General features: G+C 25.8%; 2 protein-coding genes across 2 annotated transcripts; one reads left to right on the top strand and one right to left on the bottom strand.

The window, feature by feature from the left end:
• Positions 1-2,364: 2,364 nt before the first annotated feature.
• Positions 2,365-3,172, top strand: LOC124935388 (glutathione S-transferase T3-like). The gene is made up of 2 exons (XM_047475827.1): positions 2,365-2,781; positions 2,864-3,172. The coding sequence occupies exons 1-2, from the start codon at positions 2,365-2,367 to the stop codon at positions 3,170-3,172; spliced, it is 726 nt and encodes a 241-aa protein (XP_047331783.1).
• A 13,757-nt stretch (positions 3,173-16,929) lies between these two features.
• On the bottom strand, positions 16,930-17,797 carry LOC124935377 (probable F-box protein At5g04010). The gene is made up of 2 exons (XM_047475817.1): positions 17,468-17,797; positions 16,930-17,370 (listed from the first exon to the last, which is right to left on the bottom strand). Exons 1-2 carry the CDS (start codon positions 17,795-17,797, stop codon positions 16,930-16,932), a joined length of 771 nt encoding a protein of 256 aa, XP_047331773.1.
• Positions 17,798-19,231: the final 1,434 nt, after the last annotated feature.

The raw sequence follows: 19,231 nt of genomic DNA, 5'->3' as shown, positions 1-19,231 counted from the left end.
CCATTCCGCCATTTCTCTTTTCATTTCTAACAATCCCGCCATTTTTTTTCTCCGCCATTTTTTTCCATTTGTTGCTATTTTTCCTAGATATCTCCAATTTTTCTCAGATAAATAACTTATTTTCTCCCATTTCTATCATGGATATTTCTCCAATTATACGAATGGCGGGAGGAGTAGATAATGAAGTGTATAATGAAACATTTCAATCTCAAACTAGTGGTGGTGATTATGATCAGTTTATGTCAACTTATGAGTTCAATGAGCTGCAGACTCAAGATCAATACAAAAAGGATCGAAGTAAGAACTTCTCTCCAGAAGAGAACCTTCTATTGGTTTCTGCTTGGCTTATCACAAGTATTGATCCAATTCATGGAATGGATCAAACCAATAGTCAATTTTGGAGCAAGGTAGGAGCATATTACAAGAAAGTCATAGAAAAGACTAAGTATGGGCAACAAACAGATAAATCTCTCACAAATAGATGGAGCACAATCCAGCAAGCTTTTAACAAGTTTTGCGGCTATTACACACATCGAGAAGGAAGCCTCAGTAAATCTGTTGATACAAGCATAGACATGGTATATTATTTTCTATTTAACTTTATCTTGGTTAGTTTATATAGTGCAAATTGATGAACTAAGTTTGAGATTTATCTTTCAGCTTGAGGATGCCAAAAATATCTACCATGAGATTCAGAAAACTCCATTTCGATTAGAAAACTGCTGGAATAAATTGAGATTTAATGCTAAGTGGATAGAATACATGCGTCAAGGACCAACAAAAAGAAAAACATCTTCAAGTAACACAACTAATTTGAATGATGAAGAGAATACTAGTGCTGATTTTATTGATTTGGAGAGGCCTATGGGACAAAAAAAAGCAAAAAAGAAGTTAAGAGAGGGAAAGATAAATCAAGTAACATATCTGAATTTGATGCTGCTATTATCAAATGGACGGAGGAAAAAATGAAGAACGAAGGAATCAAAATGGAAATTGTTAAGCAACACTTAGACTATCCACAGTAGGGTGTCGAATAAGGTATCAAATGAGTGTTAAAATAATATCAAATGGTGCAGCAGAGTATCAAAATTAAGTGTTAAAATATGGGTATCAAATTTTGATACAGGACCAAATTTGATGTGGCCCAATCACAGCGTGCCAAGTGGCAGCGCTGGTGGTTCTTTTTTGTTTTTGTTTTCTTTTTTAAATACACTTTTGCATAATAATTGATCAAAAAAAATATATATATAACATTATTTTTTATTTTTCGAGATCTATAAATAGAGACTTATTTGTATCATTTGAACACCAAAAAATTTCTGAAATTTTCCACCATATTATAACCATTCTTTGTATCACATTTCTTTTGAAGTCTTCAAACTCTTTAATGGATCCTTCACAAAACTACAATTTCTTTCCAAATTACTTTCCAAATCAAGCTCAAAACCCAAATATACAACCTTCGAACCAAAACATGATGAATTACACATGGTTAAAAAAAATTAAATTATGTATAAATGATGTGGAAGTGAGAGAAAGTGAAAAAGTAATTTTGATAACTTGAATAACACTCTACTGTAGGATATGCTAAAAAGTGGGTGTTAAAATAGGTGTTAAGCTGACGTGGCAGAGTATTAAATGAAAAAATTTGATACCCTGATGTGGATAGTCTTAAAGATACAAAAGTCTAAAATTGAAGCTGATCAAGAAAAGACAGATATTGTTACCATTAATAAATATTTAAGGGTTATAAATAAATTAAGTGGTTGAGGTGGTTGAGAAGTTGATTGTTTTAATGAATATTTAAATATATATGAATAAGTAATTAAATTATTGAGGTGGTTGAAAAGTTGGTTATTTTAATAAATATTTAAATGATAAATGGATAAAGATAAGGAAGCTGATATAGAATAATTTATATTTTAATTCTCTAAAATATGGATATTATTATTTTATATTATTTTTAGAGATACAAAATAGGGAAACTGGTACAAATGCCCTAAGGGCATTTGTAGCAGAATCCTTAAAATGTGTTCTATCTCTATTATGAAGATAAATAATATAAACGTTGTAAAAAAAGTGATTTATCAAATTCTATATCCTTATATTTTTTTATGGATGATGAACAATGAATATTTATATTTAATGATTACTGTAACATTCCTAAATAATAAAATAATATATTTTCTCTTTAATGGCTAACCATCCCGCCATTTCTCTTTTCATTTCTAACAAACCTGCCATTTTTTTTCTCCGCCATTTTTTTTCCATTTGTTGCTATTTTTCCTAGATATCTCCAATTTTTTTCAAATAAATAACTTATTTTCTCCCATTTCTATCATGGATATTTCTCCAATTATACGAATGGCGGGAGGAGTAGATAATGAAGTGTATAATGAAACATTTCAATCTCAAACTAGTGGTGGTGATTATGATCAGTTTATGTCAACTTATGAGTTCAATGAGCTGCAGACTCAAGATCAATACAAAAAGGATCGAAGTAAGAACTTCTCTCCAGAAGAGAACCTTCTATTGGTTTCTGCTTGGCTTAACACAAGTATTTATCCAATTCATGGAATGGATCAAAATAATAGTCAATTTTGGAGCAAGGTAGGAGCATATTACAAGAAAGTCATAGAAAAGACTAAGTATGGGCAACAAACAGATAAATCTCTCACAAATAGATGGAGCACAATCCAGCAAGTTGTAAACAAGTTTTGCGGCTATTACACACATCGAGAAGGAAGCCTCCGTAAATCTGTTGATACAAGCATAGACATGGTATATTATTTTCTATTTAACTTTATCTTGGTTAGTTTATATAGTGCAAATTGATGAACTAAGTTTGAGATTTATCTTTCAGCTTGAGGATGCCAAAAAGATCTACCATGAGATTCAGAAAACTCCATTTCGATTAGAAAACTGCTGGAATAAATTGAGATTTAATGCTAAGTGGATAGAATATATGCGTCAAGGACCAACAAAAAGAAAAACATCTTCAAGTGACACAACTAATTTGAATGATCAAGAGAATACTAGTACTGATTTTATTGATTTGGAGAGGCCTATGGGACAAAAGAAAGCAAAAAAGAAGTTAAGAGAGGGAAAGATAAATCAAGTAATATATCTGAATTTGATGCTGCTATTATCAAATGGACGGAGGAAAAAATGAAAAACGAAGGAATCAAAATGGAAATTGTTAAGCAACACTTAGACTATCCACAGTAGGGTGTCAAATAAGGTATCAAATGAGTGTTAAAATAATATCAAATGGTGCAGCAGAGTATCAAAATTAAGTGTTAAAATATGGGTATCAAATTTTGATACATGACCAAATTTGATGTGGCCCAATCACAGCGTGCCAAGTGGCAGCGCTGGTGGTTCCTTTTTTGTTTTTGTTTTCTTTTTTAAATACATTTTTGCATAATAATTGATAAAAAATATATATATATATATAACATTATTTTTTATTTTTCGAGATCTATAAATAGAGACTTAGTTTGTATCATTTGAACACCAAAAAATTTCTGAAATTTTCCACCATATTATCATCCTTCTTTGTATCACATTTCTTTTGAAGTCTTCAAACTCTTTAATGGATCCTTCACAAAACTACAACTTCTTTCCAAATTACTTTCCAAATCAAGCTCAAAACCCAAATATACAACCTTCGAACCAAAACATGATGAATTACCCATGGTTAAAAAAATGAAATTATGTATAAATGATGTGGTAGTGAGAGAAAGTGAAAAAGTAATTTTGATAACTTGAATAACACTCTACTGTAGGATATGCTAAAAAGTGGGTGTTAAAATAGGTGTTAAGCTGACGTGGCAGAGTATTAAATGAAAAATTTTGATACCCTGATGTGGATAGTCTTAAAGATACAAAAGGCTAAAATTGAAGTTGATCAAGAAAAGACAGATATTGTTACCATTAATAAATATTTAAGGGTTATAAATAAATTAAGTGGTTGTGGTGGTTGAGAAGTTGATTGTTTTAATGAATATTTAAATATATATGAATAAGTAATTAAATGGTTGAGGTGGTTGAAAAGTTGGTTATTTTAATAAATATTTAAATGATGTACGGATAATGATAAGGAAGCTGATATAGAATAATTTGTATTTTAATTCTCTAAAATATGGATATTATTATTTTATATTATTTTTAGAGATACAAAATAGGGAAACTGGTACAAATGCCTTAAGGGCATTTGTAGCAGAATCCTTAAAATGTGTTCTATCTCTATTATGAAGATAAATAATATAAAAGTTGTAAAAAAAATGCTTTATCAAATTCTATATCCTTATATTTTTTACGGATGATGAACAATGAATATTTATATTTAATGATTACTGTAGCATTCCTAAATAATAAAATAATATATTTTCTCTTTCATGGCTAACCATCCCGCCATTTCTCTTTTCATTTCTAACAATCCCGCCATTTTTTTTCTCCGCCATTTTTTTTCCTTTTGTTGCTATTTTTCCTAGATATCTACAATTTTTCTCAGAAAAAATAACTTTTTTTCTCCCATTTCTATCATGGATATTTCTCCAATTATACGAATGGCGGGAAGAGTAGATAATGAAGTGTATAATGAAACATTTCAATCTCAAACAAGTGGTGGTGATTATGATCAGTTTATGTCAACTTATGAGTTCAATGAGCTGCAGACTCAAGATCAATGCAAAAAGGATCGAAGTAAGAACTTCTCTCCAGAAGAGAACCTTCTATTGGTTTCTGCTTGGCTTAACACAAGTATTGATCCAATTCATGGAACGGATCAAACCAATAGTCAATTTTGGAGCAAGGTAGGAGCATATTACAAGAAAGTCATAGAAAAGACTAAGTATGGGCAACAAACAGATAAATCTCTCACAAATAGATGGAGCACAATCCAGCAAGCTGTAAAAAGTTTTGCGGATATTACACACAGCGAGAAGGAAGCCTCCGTAAATCTGTTGATACAAGCATAGACATGGTATATTATTTTCTATTTAACTTTATCTTGGTTAGTTTATATAGTGCAAATTTATGAACTAAGTTTGAGATTTATCTTTCAGCTTGAGGGTGCCAAGAAGATCTACCATGATATTCAGAAAACTCCGTTTCGATTAGAAAATTGTTTAAATAAATTGAGATTTAATACTAAGTGGATAGAATACATACGTCAAAGGACCAACAAAAAGAAAAACATCTTCAAGTGACACAACTAATTTGAATGATGAAGAGAATACTAGTGTTGATTTTATTAATTTGGAGAGGCCCATGGGACAAAAGAAAGCATTAAAAGAAGCTAAGAGAGGGAAAGATAAATCAAGTAACATATCTGAATTTGATATTGCTATTATCAAATGGACGGAGGAAAAAATGAAGAACGAAGGAATCAAAATGGAAATTGCTCAGCAACACTTAAAGATACAAAAGGCTAAAATTGAAGCTGGTCAAGAAAAGGCAAATATTGCTACCATGAATAAATATTTAAGGATTATAAATAAATTAAGTGGTTGAGGTGGTTGAGAAGTTGTTTGTTTTAATGAATATTTAAATAAATATGAATAAGTAATTAAGTGGTTGAGGTGGTTGAAAAGTTGGTTGTTTTAATGAATATTTAAATGATATATGGATAAGGATAAAGAAGTTGATGTAGAATAATTTATATTTTGATTCTCTAAAATAGGGATATTATTATTTTATATTATTTTTAGGGATACAAAATAGGGAAGTTGGTACAAAATAGGGCATTTGTAGTAGAATCCTTAAAATGTGTTATATCTCTATTATGAAGATGAATAATATAAAAGTTGTAAAAAAAATGCTTTATCAAATTCTCTATCCTTATATTTTTTTATGGATGATGAACAGTGAATCTTTATATTTAGGGATAACTGTAGCATTCCTAAATAATAAAATAATATATTTTCTTTTTCATGGTTAACCATTCCACCATTTCTCTTTTCATTTCTAACAATCCCGCCATTGTTTTTCCCTTTTGTTGTTATTTTTCCTAGATCTCTCCCATTTTTCTTAGATCAATAATCTATTTTCTCCCATTTCTATCATGGATAATTCTCCAATTATACGAATGGCGGGAGGAGTAGATAATGAAGTGTATAATGAAATATTTCAATCTCAAACTAGTGGTGTTTATTATGATCAGTTTATGTCAACTTATGAGTTCAATGAGCTGCAGACTCAAGATCAATACAAAAAGGCTCGAAGTAAGAACTTCTCTCCAGAAGAGGACCTTCTATTGGTTTCTGCTTGGCTTAACACAAGTATTGATCCAATTTATGGAACGGATCAAACCAATAGTCAATACCAGGCCCGGCCCGGAGGGGTAGGCAACCTAGGCCACGGCCTAGGGCCTAGGACCAAAAAAGGGCCCATTTTTTTATATATATGCTAGGTATTAGTAAAGATTTTTAGTTTCTTATTTTTTAATTTTTTTTTATTATGTTTGATTTTTGGTCCATGGCTCTATAGCCCAAATAGAGAAACAAACTAACACTATCAGAACAAAAAATTGAAAACCCTATTGTCTGTCTCTCTCAGTCTCTGTATCCTACATCGACAACGAAACCGACAACGAAACCGACAACAAAATAATTTCGACGGTGACTCTGTTTCGCAGGGTTGAGCCTTGAGGTAAGGTTTAACCATTAAAAGTGAAAATTCAACATAGGTTTGAACAATTGAATGAGTTTGAAGACTTATTTGGGTTCATTATGAATTCTGGAAAGTTGAAAGCATTGAATGAAAGCAAATTGAAAGAAAAGTGTAGCACATTTTGTAATGTATTTTCTCATGAAGGTACGTGTGATGTTAATTTGAGTGATTTGTTTTCTTAACTAAAAATACTACAAGTTGCTTTACCTAGTTTGAATATGCCCGCTGTAGAAATTCTTGATTTTGTAATGTCAATAGATTGCTATCTTAATGTCTCTATTGTATACCAAATTTTACTAACATTGCCTGTTATAGTAGCTTCTGCTGAAAGAAGTTTTTCTAAATTAAAATTATTGAAAAATTATCTAAGATCTTTGATGTCTCAAGATAGATTGAATTGACTTGCTATTTTATGTATTGAAAAAGATTTTTTGGAATATATTGATTACGATACAATTATCAATGATTTTGCATCTAAAAATGCAAGAAGAAATCACTTTCGTTGACAATTTATGTTGCATCTTTGTAGATATTGAAAGGTTATTGAAGATTAACGGTGAAACACAAGTGAAGTTTATGCGTAGGGCCCCAATTTCGTGTTTTCTCCTAAGGCCTAAAAAATCTCAGGAACGGCACTGGTCAATACTGAAGCAAGGTAGGAGCATATTACAAGTAAGTCATAGAAAAGACTAAGTATGGGCAACGAACAGATAAAACTCTCACAAATAGATGGAGCACAATCTAGAAAGTTGTAAACAAGTTTTGCGGCTATTACACACAGCGAGAAGGAAGCCTCCGTAAATCTGGTGATACAGGCATAGACGTTGTATATTATTTTCTATTTAACTTTATCTTGGTTAGTTTATATAGTGCAAATTGATCAACTAAGTTTGAGATTTATCTTTCAGCTTGAGGATGCCAAGAAGATCTACCATAAGATTCAGAAAACTCCGTTTCGATTAGAAAACTACTGGAATAAATTGAGATTTAATTCTAAGTGGATAGAATACATGCGTCAAGGACCAATAAAAAGAAAAACATCTTCAAGTGACACAACTAATTTGAATGATGAAGAGAATACTAGTGTTGATTTTATTGATTAGGAGAGGCACGTGGGACAAAAAAAAGAAAAAAAAGAAACTAAGAGAGGGAAAGATAAATCAAGTAACGTATCTGAATTTGATGCTGCTATTATCAAATGGACGGAGGAAAGAATGAAGAACGAAAGAATCAAAATGGAAATTGCTCAGCAACACTTAAAGATACAAAAGGCAAAAATTGAAACTGATCAAGAAAAGGCAGATATTGCTGCCATGAATAAATATTTATGGGTTATAAATAAATTAAGTGGTTGAGGTGGTTGAGAAGTTGTTTGTTTTAATGAATATTTAAATATATATGAATAAGTAATTAAGTGGTTGAGGTGGTTGAAAAGTTAGTTGTTTTAATGAATATTTAAATGATATATGGATAATGATAAGAAAGTTGATGTAAAATAATTTATATTTTGATTCTCTAAAATAAGAATATTATTATTTTATATTATTTTTAGGGATACAAAATAAGGAAGCTGGTACAAATGCATGCCCTTACACTGTTAGGATGATATAAATAATAAAATTATATAGGTGTTTGGTTATATTAATTTTATACTAACAGTAAAATTATTGATATAACAAGTATTAAATTTTTAATTTTTTTAATTATATTTTTTTAATATTAATTTTATAAGTTTATAATTTAATCACTTATTAAATTTTAATTATTAAGCTTTAGTTTTTTTTTAATTTGAGTATTTATTATTTACTATTTTTTAAAATTAAATTATTTTATAAATTTATTAGTTAAAATTTTGTTTTAATTTTCTTTTTTTTGAAAAGAATGTTAATGTTTGTTTTATAATTAGTAATATATAAAAAATAATAATATTATTATTAATTATAATTATTATCTCTTATATTAAATATTTATTAGTTTATTATCTTTCATATTTTAAATTAAATTATGAAATAATTATTATTATTTATTTATAAAAATTTTGTTTATAGTATCTCTAGCAAATAAATAAAATGAAAGGCTTAAGCAAATGATTTATTTTCATTAATTAATTTATGATTTTATTACTATATATTTATTAATATTAATTATTTATAAATATTTATTTAATTATAGGAATTTAAATATAATAAATTATATATTTATAAAAATTATATAATCATATAGCATTATTATTTATTTTTTAAAATATTTATATGATAATTAAATATATTTTTATTAGTTTAAATATAATTAATAATAAAAATTAAATAAGATAAATATTCAAATGTTTTATTCATTTTACTATTTTCTTATACCATTAACCAAACACAAAATTATAAAACCTATATAATTAATATCTATTTTATCATTCCAACCAAACACTAATAATATATAAAATTTATACATCTTAATATTCTATACAATTTATACCTCTTTACAATTTATACTTATATAAATAGTATAATGTACCAAACGTCACCTTAGACTATGTTTAATTGATAATTTTTTATTTTTTATTTTTTATTTTTTATTTTATATAAAAATATACTGTTATTCTCATGAGAAATCGTTAATCTAAAAAGTTTGAATCATACAACTCTTTTTATTATATATATTATTTTTAAATGTGATTAGTATGATAAAATATTAGTTTATATTTTATTATATTATAAAATTATGTACTTAAATATTTTATATATTTCATAATATTTAAAAATATTTATGATATAAAATACAATAATATTTTATATTTTAATTAAATAAGATATAATAAAAAAATAAGATTGAGATATCAATAATACTCTTAATTATAAAAATATTAGTTGAAATACCTCTTTCATAAATACAAACATTATCAATAAAAATAAAAATAAAAATAAATCAAACACATTATTTTATCAATTATACCTCACATTTATCCATCTTATTTATATTCATATTCTCATTCCAAACTAAGCGCTTCTAAGTGAAAAAAATAAGGGCACCATCAGAAAATATGGTCTAAAATGTAAAACATGATTGGAGAAGAAAGATAACTCTAAACTTATGAATGTTTTTAATCAAATTTAGCTGAGATTTCTGTCAATCCTGGTTAGATTGATTCTGGTTTTACTACTCAGTTTAAAATACAATACAAAATATTTTACTCTTCTAAGTTAAAAAAATGGAATCTTGAATGATTTAAATTTTAGTGATCTTAGAATTTATGTGAATTGTATTAAGAGAAAACAATAAATACATCTAAGAAATAAAAAAATAAAAAAAAACACTCAACTCCTTAAACTATATACATTCATATTTGTGGACCTTGAGATTCATATTTGTGAACATTTAGATGTTCTATCTTTTGGTTAAAGAATCTTTACGATTTTGATTTTAAATAAACCTTTTAATTATTTAAACTCTCATCTTTTTTAATTTATTATCTCAATATTTTGGGCAATATCGCCCTCATCTGTGTGGGCTGGAGCAACAAACATGGAAGCCTCCATATTTAGACGTGGAAGCTCCTCCCTATTGTTTTTACATAATAACTCCATCCCTAACAATGGCCAAATCTGAAAGCTACACCTGAGCATGTTTTTTTTTTTCATATTTATTTGGTTAAACAAGAAGTTACATTGGCAAAATGCAAACTTGTAAAAAGAAAATTGTATATGTGATAAGTTAAAATAAAAAAGCATTTGGTAAATGTGTGTATGTATCTTGATTTCCTAGAATCATTCTTGTTTTGACGATAAAATATATAATACTTCATAATTAAATTTAAACCATATTCATATAAATACTAGCATTAATCCGATAAAAATATATATATATAATATTATTTATATATAAATATTTTAGATAAAATTAATATTTTTTAAAATCTAACTAATATAAAATTTGTTTTAATTTATAAAATTAAGTTTAATCTTAAACTTGATATTCATCTCAAACTTAATATTAACATATAATTTATCCTCTCGCACTCATTTTTAACCCCTTAGTTGACCCTTATCTTGTGACTCACACTTTTTTATATGCATTTTTTTATTCTTTGACAAACCACTCACCAATCTTAATCGACCTTAATTGATAACACACCTCTTATATCTCGTCAAACTCAGACACTAACCTCCAATTGATCCTCATCTTGTAACTCATATTTTTTTCATATGCCTCTTTATCTCTCGGCAAACCACCCACATACCATAATCTTGTGATTCACACTTTTTCATATGCCTCTATCTCTCGACAAACCACTCACCAATCTTAGTCAATCTTTTTTTACTCTCACTTCAACAAATCAACAACCAATCTGAATTGATCACAGACCTCTTATCCAACGTCAAACTAACCACTAACCACCACCCGACATCCATCTCGTGACCTCACACTTTCAAATACTCGTCAAACCAACCATTAATTCTAACATCACACTCGATAAACCACCCACCACCCGACCTTCATCTCGTGACGTCAGAATTTCAAATGCTCCCAAACTAACCACTAATTCCGACCTCACACTCAATAAACCACCCACCCCCGACCTCCATCTCGTGACCTTACACTTTCAAATTCTCGTCATACCAACCACTAATTTCGATGTTACACTCGACAAACCACTCACCACCCGACCTTCATCTCGCGACCTCCAAACTAATCACTAATTCTGACCTTACACGTTCAAATTTGCATGTTTTGGGATTTGAACTTTGGTCTTAAGCATGAAATGTGAACACTTAAATCTCTAGACCACTTATGAGTTAAAATAATTTTATTATTTTGTGTGTATATATATTTTGTATTTAATATTTATTATCAATTAGTTGATTTTTATATTAATTAAAAAATTATTTATACTTATAAAGAAAATATTATATATATATATATATATATATATATATATATATATATATATATATATATATATATATATATAATGAGATTAAAGATAAAAGTTAAAATGTATTTATATAAAATTAATGATGAAAAATAACCTAAGATATTTAAGGTAACTACATTTATTATATATATATATATATATATATATATATATATATATATATATATATATATATATATATATATATATATAATGAAAGAGAAATTAGTTATTATTATTAATCATTTATAAAAAAAAAATTATATATATTTATATATATATATATATTATAGTGTTATTATATATATAATTATTAATAAAAAAATATATTTTATTTTATTAGTGAGAGAAAAATACAAGATAAAAAATATTTATAGTAAAAAATGTGTCTTACGAATGAAATGTGAACACTCTAGACCACTTAAGATTTTTGAAAATATATATATATATATATATATATATATATATATATATTTATATATTTATAGTTAGTTAATTTTTATGTTAATTAAAAAATTATTTATACTCGAAAATATTATATATATATATATATATATTATTAATAAAAAATATATATTTTATATGATTAGTAAAATATATATATATATATATATAAATAATTAATAAGTGAGAAAATAATTAAGACAGAAAAATTAGTTATTATTATTAACCGTTTATATGTATAAATATAATATAATATATTGTATTTGTATATATAAATGGTTAATAATAATAACTAATCTTATTAATTATATTATATTATTGTACCTATATAATAATTGATAAGACAATATATAAAATAAATAAATAAAATTATGTAAGTATGTATATTTACAATAATAATATTAAATTGTTTATATTTTGAATTATTATTAATATAGATAATTTTTTAGATAAAATATGATCAGGAATATATATATTATATATATTTAATAAGAGAAAACAAAATTTAATTAAGAAAGAGAGAATATAAGAGAGGAGAGAGAAAATATTTGATTACTTGGATTAATGTGGTTGATTAATGTAGTGCTAATTGATTTTAAACATCATTTTATATATATATATATCCTGAATCCCGTGTATTTGCGTAGATAATAATATAATTTATAAATATTTTATATAAAATTAAGTTAAATCTTGAACAATATTAACATATATTTTATCCATTTGACACCCACTTAATCCCTTAATTGATTATCATCTTGTGACTAACACTTTTTCATATGCATTTTTTATCCCTTCAGCAAATCACCAATCTTAGTCGACCTCAATTGATCACACACCTCTTATATCTTGTCAAACTCAACCACTAACCCTTCAATTGTGAATTATACTTTTTCATATACCCTCGACAAACCACCCACTGACCATAATCTTGTGACTCACACTTTTTTATATGCCTCTATCCTTCGACAAATTACTCACCAATCTTAGTCAACCTCTCTTTTACTCTCACTTCAACAAATCAACAACCAATCCGAATTGATCACAGATCTATTATTTCAACAAATCAACAACCAATCCTAATTGATCACATATCTCTTATCTAACGTCAAACCAACCACTAACCACCACCCGATATTTATCTCGTGACCTCACACTTTCAAATGCTCTTCAAATCAACCATTAATTCTAACATCACACTTGACAAACCACCCACCACCCGACCTTCATCTCGTGACCTCAAACTTTTAAATGCTCGACAAATCAGCTACTAATACCGACCTCACACTCGACAAACCACCCACCCCACGACCTCCATCTCGTGACCTCAAACATTTTAAATGATCGTCAAACCAACCACTAATTCTAATCTCACACTTTGCGCCACCATTTATTATACTCAATAGTACAATCTTGAAAATATAATTTTGCATGTTTTAGGATTCGAACCTTAGTCTTCAGCATTAAATGTGAACACTTAAAATGTTAGACCACTTCTGATTGTTGAAATAATTTTATTATTTGTGTATGTATATATATTATGTATTTAATATTTACTCCAACTTCAACAAGCAATCTCAATTGATCACAGACCTCTTATTCAATCTCAAACCAACCAACATTAATTTCAACCTCACACTCGACAAACCGCCCACCACCCGACCTACATTTCGTGACCTCACACTTTCAAATGCTCGTCAAACCAACCACTAATTCCGACCTCACACTCAACAAATCACCCACCACCCGACCTCTATCTTGTGACCTCACACTTTCAAATGCTCGGCATACCAACCATTAATTCCGACCTCACACTCGACAGATCACCCACCACCCGACCTTCATCTCGTGACTTCAGACTTTCAAATGCTTGTTAAATCAACCACTAATTCCGACCTCACATTTTCAGATATCTATCATTTGTTTAAAAGTTGCGTCACCATTTATTATACTCAAGAATACATTTTTAAAAATATAAATTTGCATGTTTTGTGATTCGAAAGTTAAAATAATTTTATTATTTTGTGTATGTATATATATATTTTGTATTTAATATTTATTATTAATTAGTTAATTTTTATATTAACATAAAAATTATTTATATTTATTAAAAAAATATTATATATATATATATATATATATATATATAATGAGAGAAAAAATGTATGATAAAATGTATTTATATAAAATTAATGATGTAAAATAAAATAATATATATATATATATATATATATATAGGTAGTGTTTGGTATATAGTATTAATTATATGGTATAAATTGTAAAAGGGTATAAATTTTAAGGAGTATTAGAAGGTATAAATTATATAAGTTATTAGTGTTTGGTTGGAAATATAAAATAGGTATAAATTATATATATTTTATTTTTTGTGTGTTTGGTTGTTGATATAAAAAATTAATAAAAAAATGTAAAAGATTATTTTACTTTTAAATTTATTTTTAATTATTATTTTAATATTTATCTTACATGTAGTTTGTATTTTTAATTATATTAAAATTACTAAAAAAGTAATAATATATAGTTATCTTATAAATATTTTTAAAAAATAAATAATATTGTTACATGGTTCATCATAATTTTATATATAATTTAACTTATATATTATAAAATATTAATAATAATAATAATAATTTTATAAAATAATATTTGAAATTAGAATGTATAATTATAATTAATTTTAAAAATAAATTATATAGGTATAAGTTGTATTAATTAATAATAATAATATTTAGTTATTGTTTATTATTATTATTATATTTTATAATAAGGAAATTAAAATTTTAATAATTTTATATTTTTAATTAACATTATTAATGATGTAAAATTATCATTTATATATTTTTAATTAAAATTATTAATCATTATATTTAATTATGTAAAATTATAACTTTTAAATTTTTATACTTCAAAATAATATAATTTTTTCTATCATATATATATTTATTTATTTAAAAATCAAATTAAAATATTAATTACGTATTTATTATTATTATTTATATTAAAATTTTATAAATGTAAAGAGTAGAAAAAAAATATTTTTTTTAAGGTTATACATTATTTGTAACAGTTGTTAAGTTGTTCTTATATCCCATTCAATATATAAATTATACTTAAATAATACTGTTTATATTAATATTAGTAACCCAAACAACTATTTTAATTTTCTGTAGATATGTACAGTTTTTGTATATCATACTAAACATAGGCATAAGGTCAAATAAATATAAAATTATTAAGGTTGGTGCACTTATAAAAAAAATTGTTTATATATATATATATATATATATATATATATATATATATATATATATATATAATATAAAATTATAAAGTAGGTGCATTAATATTAAAAAATAATTATTTATATCTTGAGTTAATATTAATATAGAAAATTTTATATATATATTAATGAAAATCAAATTTAATTATTAAAAAGATAGTAAGAGGAAGGAGAGAAAAAATATCATGATATATTCAAATTTAATGACAAATAATTCTACCAAAAGTTTAGGTGTCAAGTTATTAGGAAACTATTCCGTCTATTCCTTCCCTGGTATACAATTTTATTTATTTTTAAAATATATATTTAACATTTTAACTTAATTATATTATTATAATTTTATTTTGAAAATTTTAATATATGATTATTAATTTTAATATATATAATAATTATGAATAATTTCAAATTAAATATTTAAAAAAATATTTTATTATAAAAAAAATTAATAAGATCAAAACAAAATAATTTATATAAAATTATATTTGTAAAAGATCTTATTTTAAATAACTATTAAAATATTTATTAATGAAATAAATAAATAATAATGAAAAATCAAATATTTTAAGATAATGATTTTATTTTGAAATATTTTACCAATTTTTATATATATATTTATAATACATTATAAAAAAACATAATATTTTTTATATTATAAATTTATTCTAATAAATATATATTATAAACTATTGTTTAAATAAATGATTTTCATAATATTACAAAAAATCATTAATATTTTTAGTAATATATTATAAATAAAAATTCAGTTTGAAATTTTTAATAAGATTTAACCATTTTAATATATATATATATATAATTATATTTATAATGTATTTTATTTAAAATATATTTTATTTTTCTTATCTGTTATAATAAGTTTATAATATTAAAACATATGTATTATTTAGATTTTAAAATAAAATTATCATCTTTTGATTATAAAAAATAATTAAAAAAATATTCATAATTTAAAAATATTTTATTTTATAATAAGACAATTAATTTCAAATATTAAATATATATTAGAAACAAGATTTTTGTAAGACATAAACCACATGTAATTAGTGTAAACTTGTTTTTTTAGGTTTTCTGCACTCTAGGGTTTAACTCTAGGAGCGCGTTTGATTTTTATTTAAATTTTGAGTAAAATATTTTTAATTTTTTCTTTTAGGGGTTAATTTTTTTTTTTAGTTACCCTATCCCATGAGATAAAAGAGAAAATATATTAATATGTGATGGATGAATTGAGAGGATATATTAATGATTATTAAGATAAGAAAAATATTAAATTTTAGATAAAAATTTCAAAACAAAAAACCAATATCAAACTAGCTCCTAGGTTTATTTGACCAAGTATGAAGTGACTTCAAAAAAAAAATACTAATAGCATGACAAAATTTAATACTTGAATAATGTTATTATATAAATAAAACATTACTCAGAAATGACAGTAAAACAAAAAGAGCCAAGATTTTATTGAAGTACAAAAGAAAAGTGCGCGCATATATTACAAAGTAAAAAGAACATAACTAAACATATATAATAATAAAGTAAAAGAACATAGCTATAAACATATTTAAAAAACACAAAAGACATATTTAGCTTAACATTAATTAGTACACAAGAAATGCTCCAAGTACCTAAGTCCATCTTCTAATCCCATATACCTCCAACTCATGACACTCAACATCCCCACCCCAATGTTCTCTATCTTAACTTTACCATCCTTCTCCACAATTCTCAACCGTCCTTCCGCAGCCATCCCAGAGTTGGCCTCATCAGCCCCGGAACAACAACACCTAGTCGACGGCAACTCCTCAGACATCCAACAATCGATCCCGGGTCCCATGATCGCTTTACAATCCATCATCGTGAAAACCGCTTCGTACCCTTCTAGAGACACGTTCCACGTCACCCTTATCTTGTTCAATGACCTACGTGGCAACCATGTCCCATTGTTAACTTCCACGTCGAATCGAAACATTCCACGTAGTGAAGGCGTCAACCTCCTCTTCGTTGTCGCAACGGCAAGAACAACTCCACCTCCAATCTGCAAAAGTAAAATATAAAAAAAATATGTAAATTTAGAGTAACATAAGTAAAAATTTGATACACAGAATTTGTTAGAGAGAATTAACCCTAGTGACCGGGGTTGTAGCGTAAGCGATGAGGGTGAAGATAAGGTGGCCAACTGATAGAACAGGTTCGGGGGCTCGACGGAGGCGGCGAGAGGCAGATATGATACCGATGGAGTAGAGGCGGCGATAGGAAACCGTTGGGTCTGCTGACCGAAGCGTTGAGACCGCCGGGAAGTGTAGGGTACATATGGGTTTCCAAAGGTGGTCGGAGGACATTGTAACTAACCACTGTTTAGAGACACACGAAGCTAAAGCTAGGGTTTTTGGGTCTAAATGAGTGGCGACTAGAGCTAGAACTTGCCATGGTGGAAAACAAGTACACAATTTGGAACTTGACATTTTTAATTAAACATGAAGTGAAACGATTGTGTTAAATAAGCATTGGCCGTGCCTCTTCGTTTGAGTGAGAAGTCACTAGAGTAAAAGGATATGTTTCGAAGAGGTGATACGTGTCATATGAAACTGATGTTGGAGATGCCACGTTTTAAGCAATCTGTCAGTTCATGATAAGGTTATGACAAGTGTTATTTTTTTGATCGGTTGGTTTGATTATTTGAAAAAGAAATAATGTTTGATGTAAATCTACATATTTGTTTATATATACTTAAAACATTTCATGACAAAATATATTAACTATAAAACTCTCATAAATCCATATGTTGTTTTTGGTGATCGGTGTAAGATTGTTATAATACAAATTAAAGAAAAAGATTGAGGACTAGGTCTATTTCAAATATATAATGTAATACTTTAGTTATAAGTTCACAAATTCAATTTTTTATAACTAAACTTTATAAAAAAAATAAGTTTGAAAAATTTGTAAAAAACTATAATAAAATAAAGTGGAATATAAACTTTTTAACGGAAAAGCTTTTCATAAATAATCTGAAAGTTTAAGTTTTTAGAGTGATATAATTTTTAATTTGAAGTTTGTTTCGCAAAGAAATAATTGGAGAAAAAATTTGAATGAAAGAATAATGTGTCGCAATCTGATTGACTGAAAAATAAAATAAATTTTCTTTTCTCCTTCCTTACTTCTTTACATTTATTTTCCAATCATTAAGGTGATGTTACATCTTTCCTCTATTATTCATTTGCACAAATTCCCTTTACCTAATAATCATCTTTATATTAGTTATTTTTGAAAATTTTGAGTGAGTTTTTATTTTGAAGAAATTTGTGTACTTCAATGGGTACTGGTGGAAAGTACATTTACAAATTATGTTTTACTACCATTTTTTTTTTGGATTTGTTGGAACTATTTATCAAATAATTTTTTTAAATAATTTTTTCTATAATATTAGAAATATATAAAAATATTATTATAAAGTAATAAATTTAAAATTCTTATATATTAGAAAAATAAATAAATATATTAATAATATTATATATTTAATTTTGTTTATTATAGTTCGAAATAAAACGTTAAAATAATTATGAAATTGGGTTTACACACTAAAATAAAATTATCTATATGGTTTATTTTAGAAATTAATTATATAATTATTCAGTAAAGTAATAATATATACACTATAAAATCATTGACAATATAACCCAGTTTAGTATAGATTAGTAGAGGCATAGTTTAAGATAAAAAGTGTTTAAAAGATATCATAATTATTTAGTTATTATTTTTTTTGTATTTATTTAAATTTAAATAATTTTATTATAAGTAATTAATAATCAGTTAAAACAATTAAAAAAAATAATAAAAACAAACACATTATGTGCGAAATATAGTATAAAAAAATATGAGAATAAAAATGAACAATA

The sequence above is a fragment of the Impatiens glandulifera genome, chromosome 1 (assembly GCF_907164915.1).
Source record: "Impatiens glandulifera chromosome 1, dImpGla2.1, whole genome shotgun sequence".
Lineage (NCBI taxonomy): Eukaryota > Viridiplantae > Streptophyta > Magnoliopsida > Ericales > Balsaminaceae > Impatiens > Impatiens glandulifera.
The sequence above is the reverse complement of the archived record's forward strand: the minus strand, read 5'-3'. Positions and strand labels throughout refer to the sequence as shown.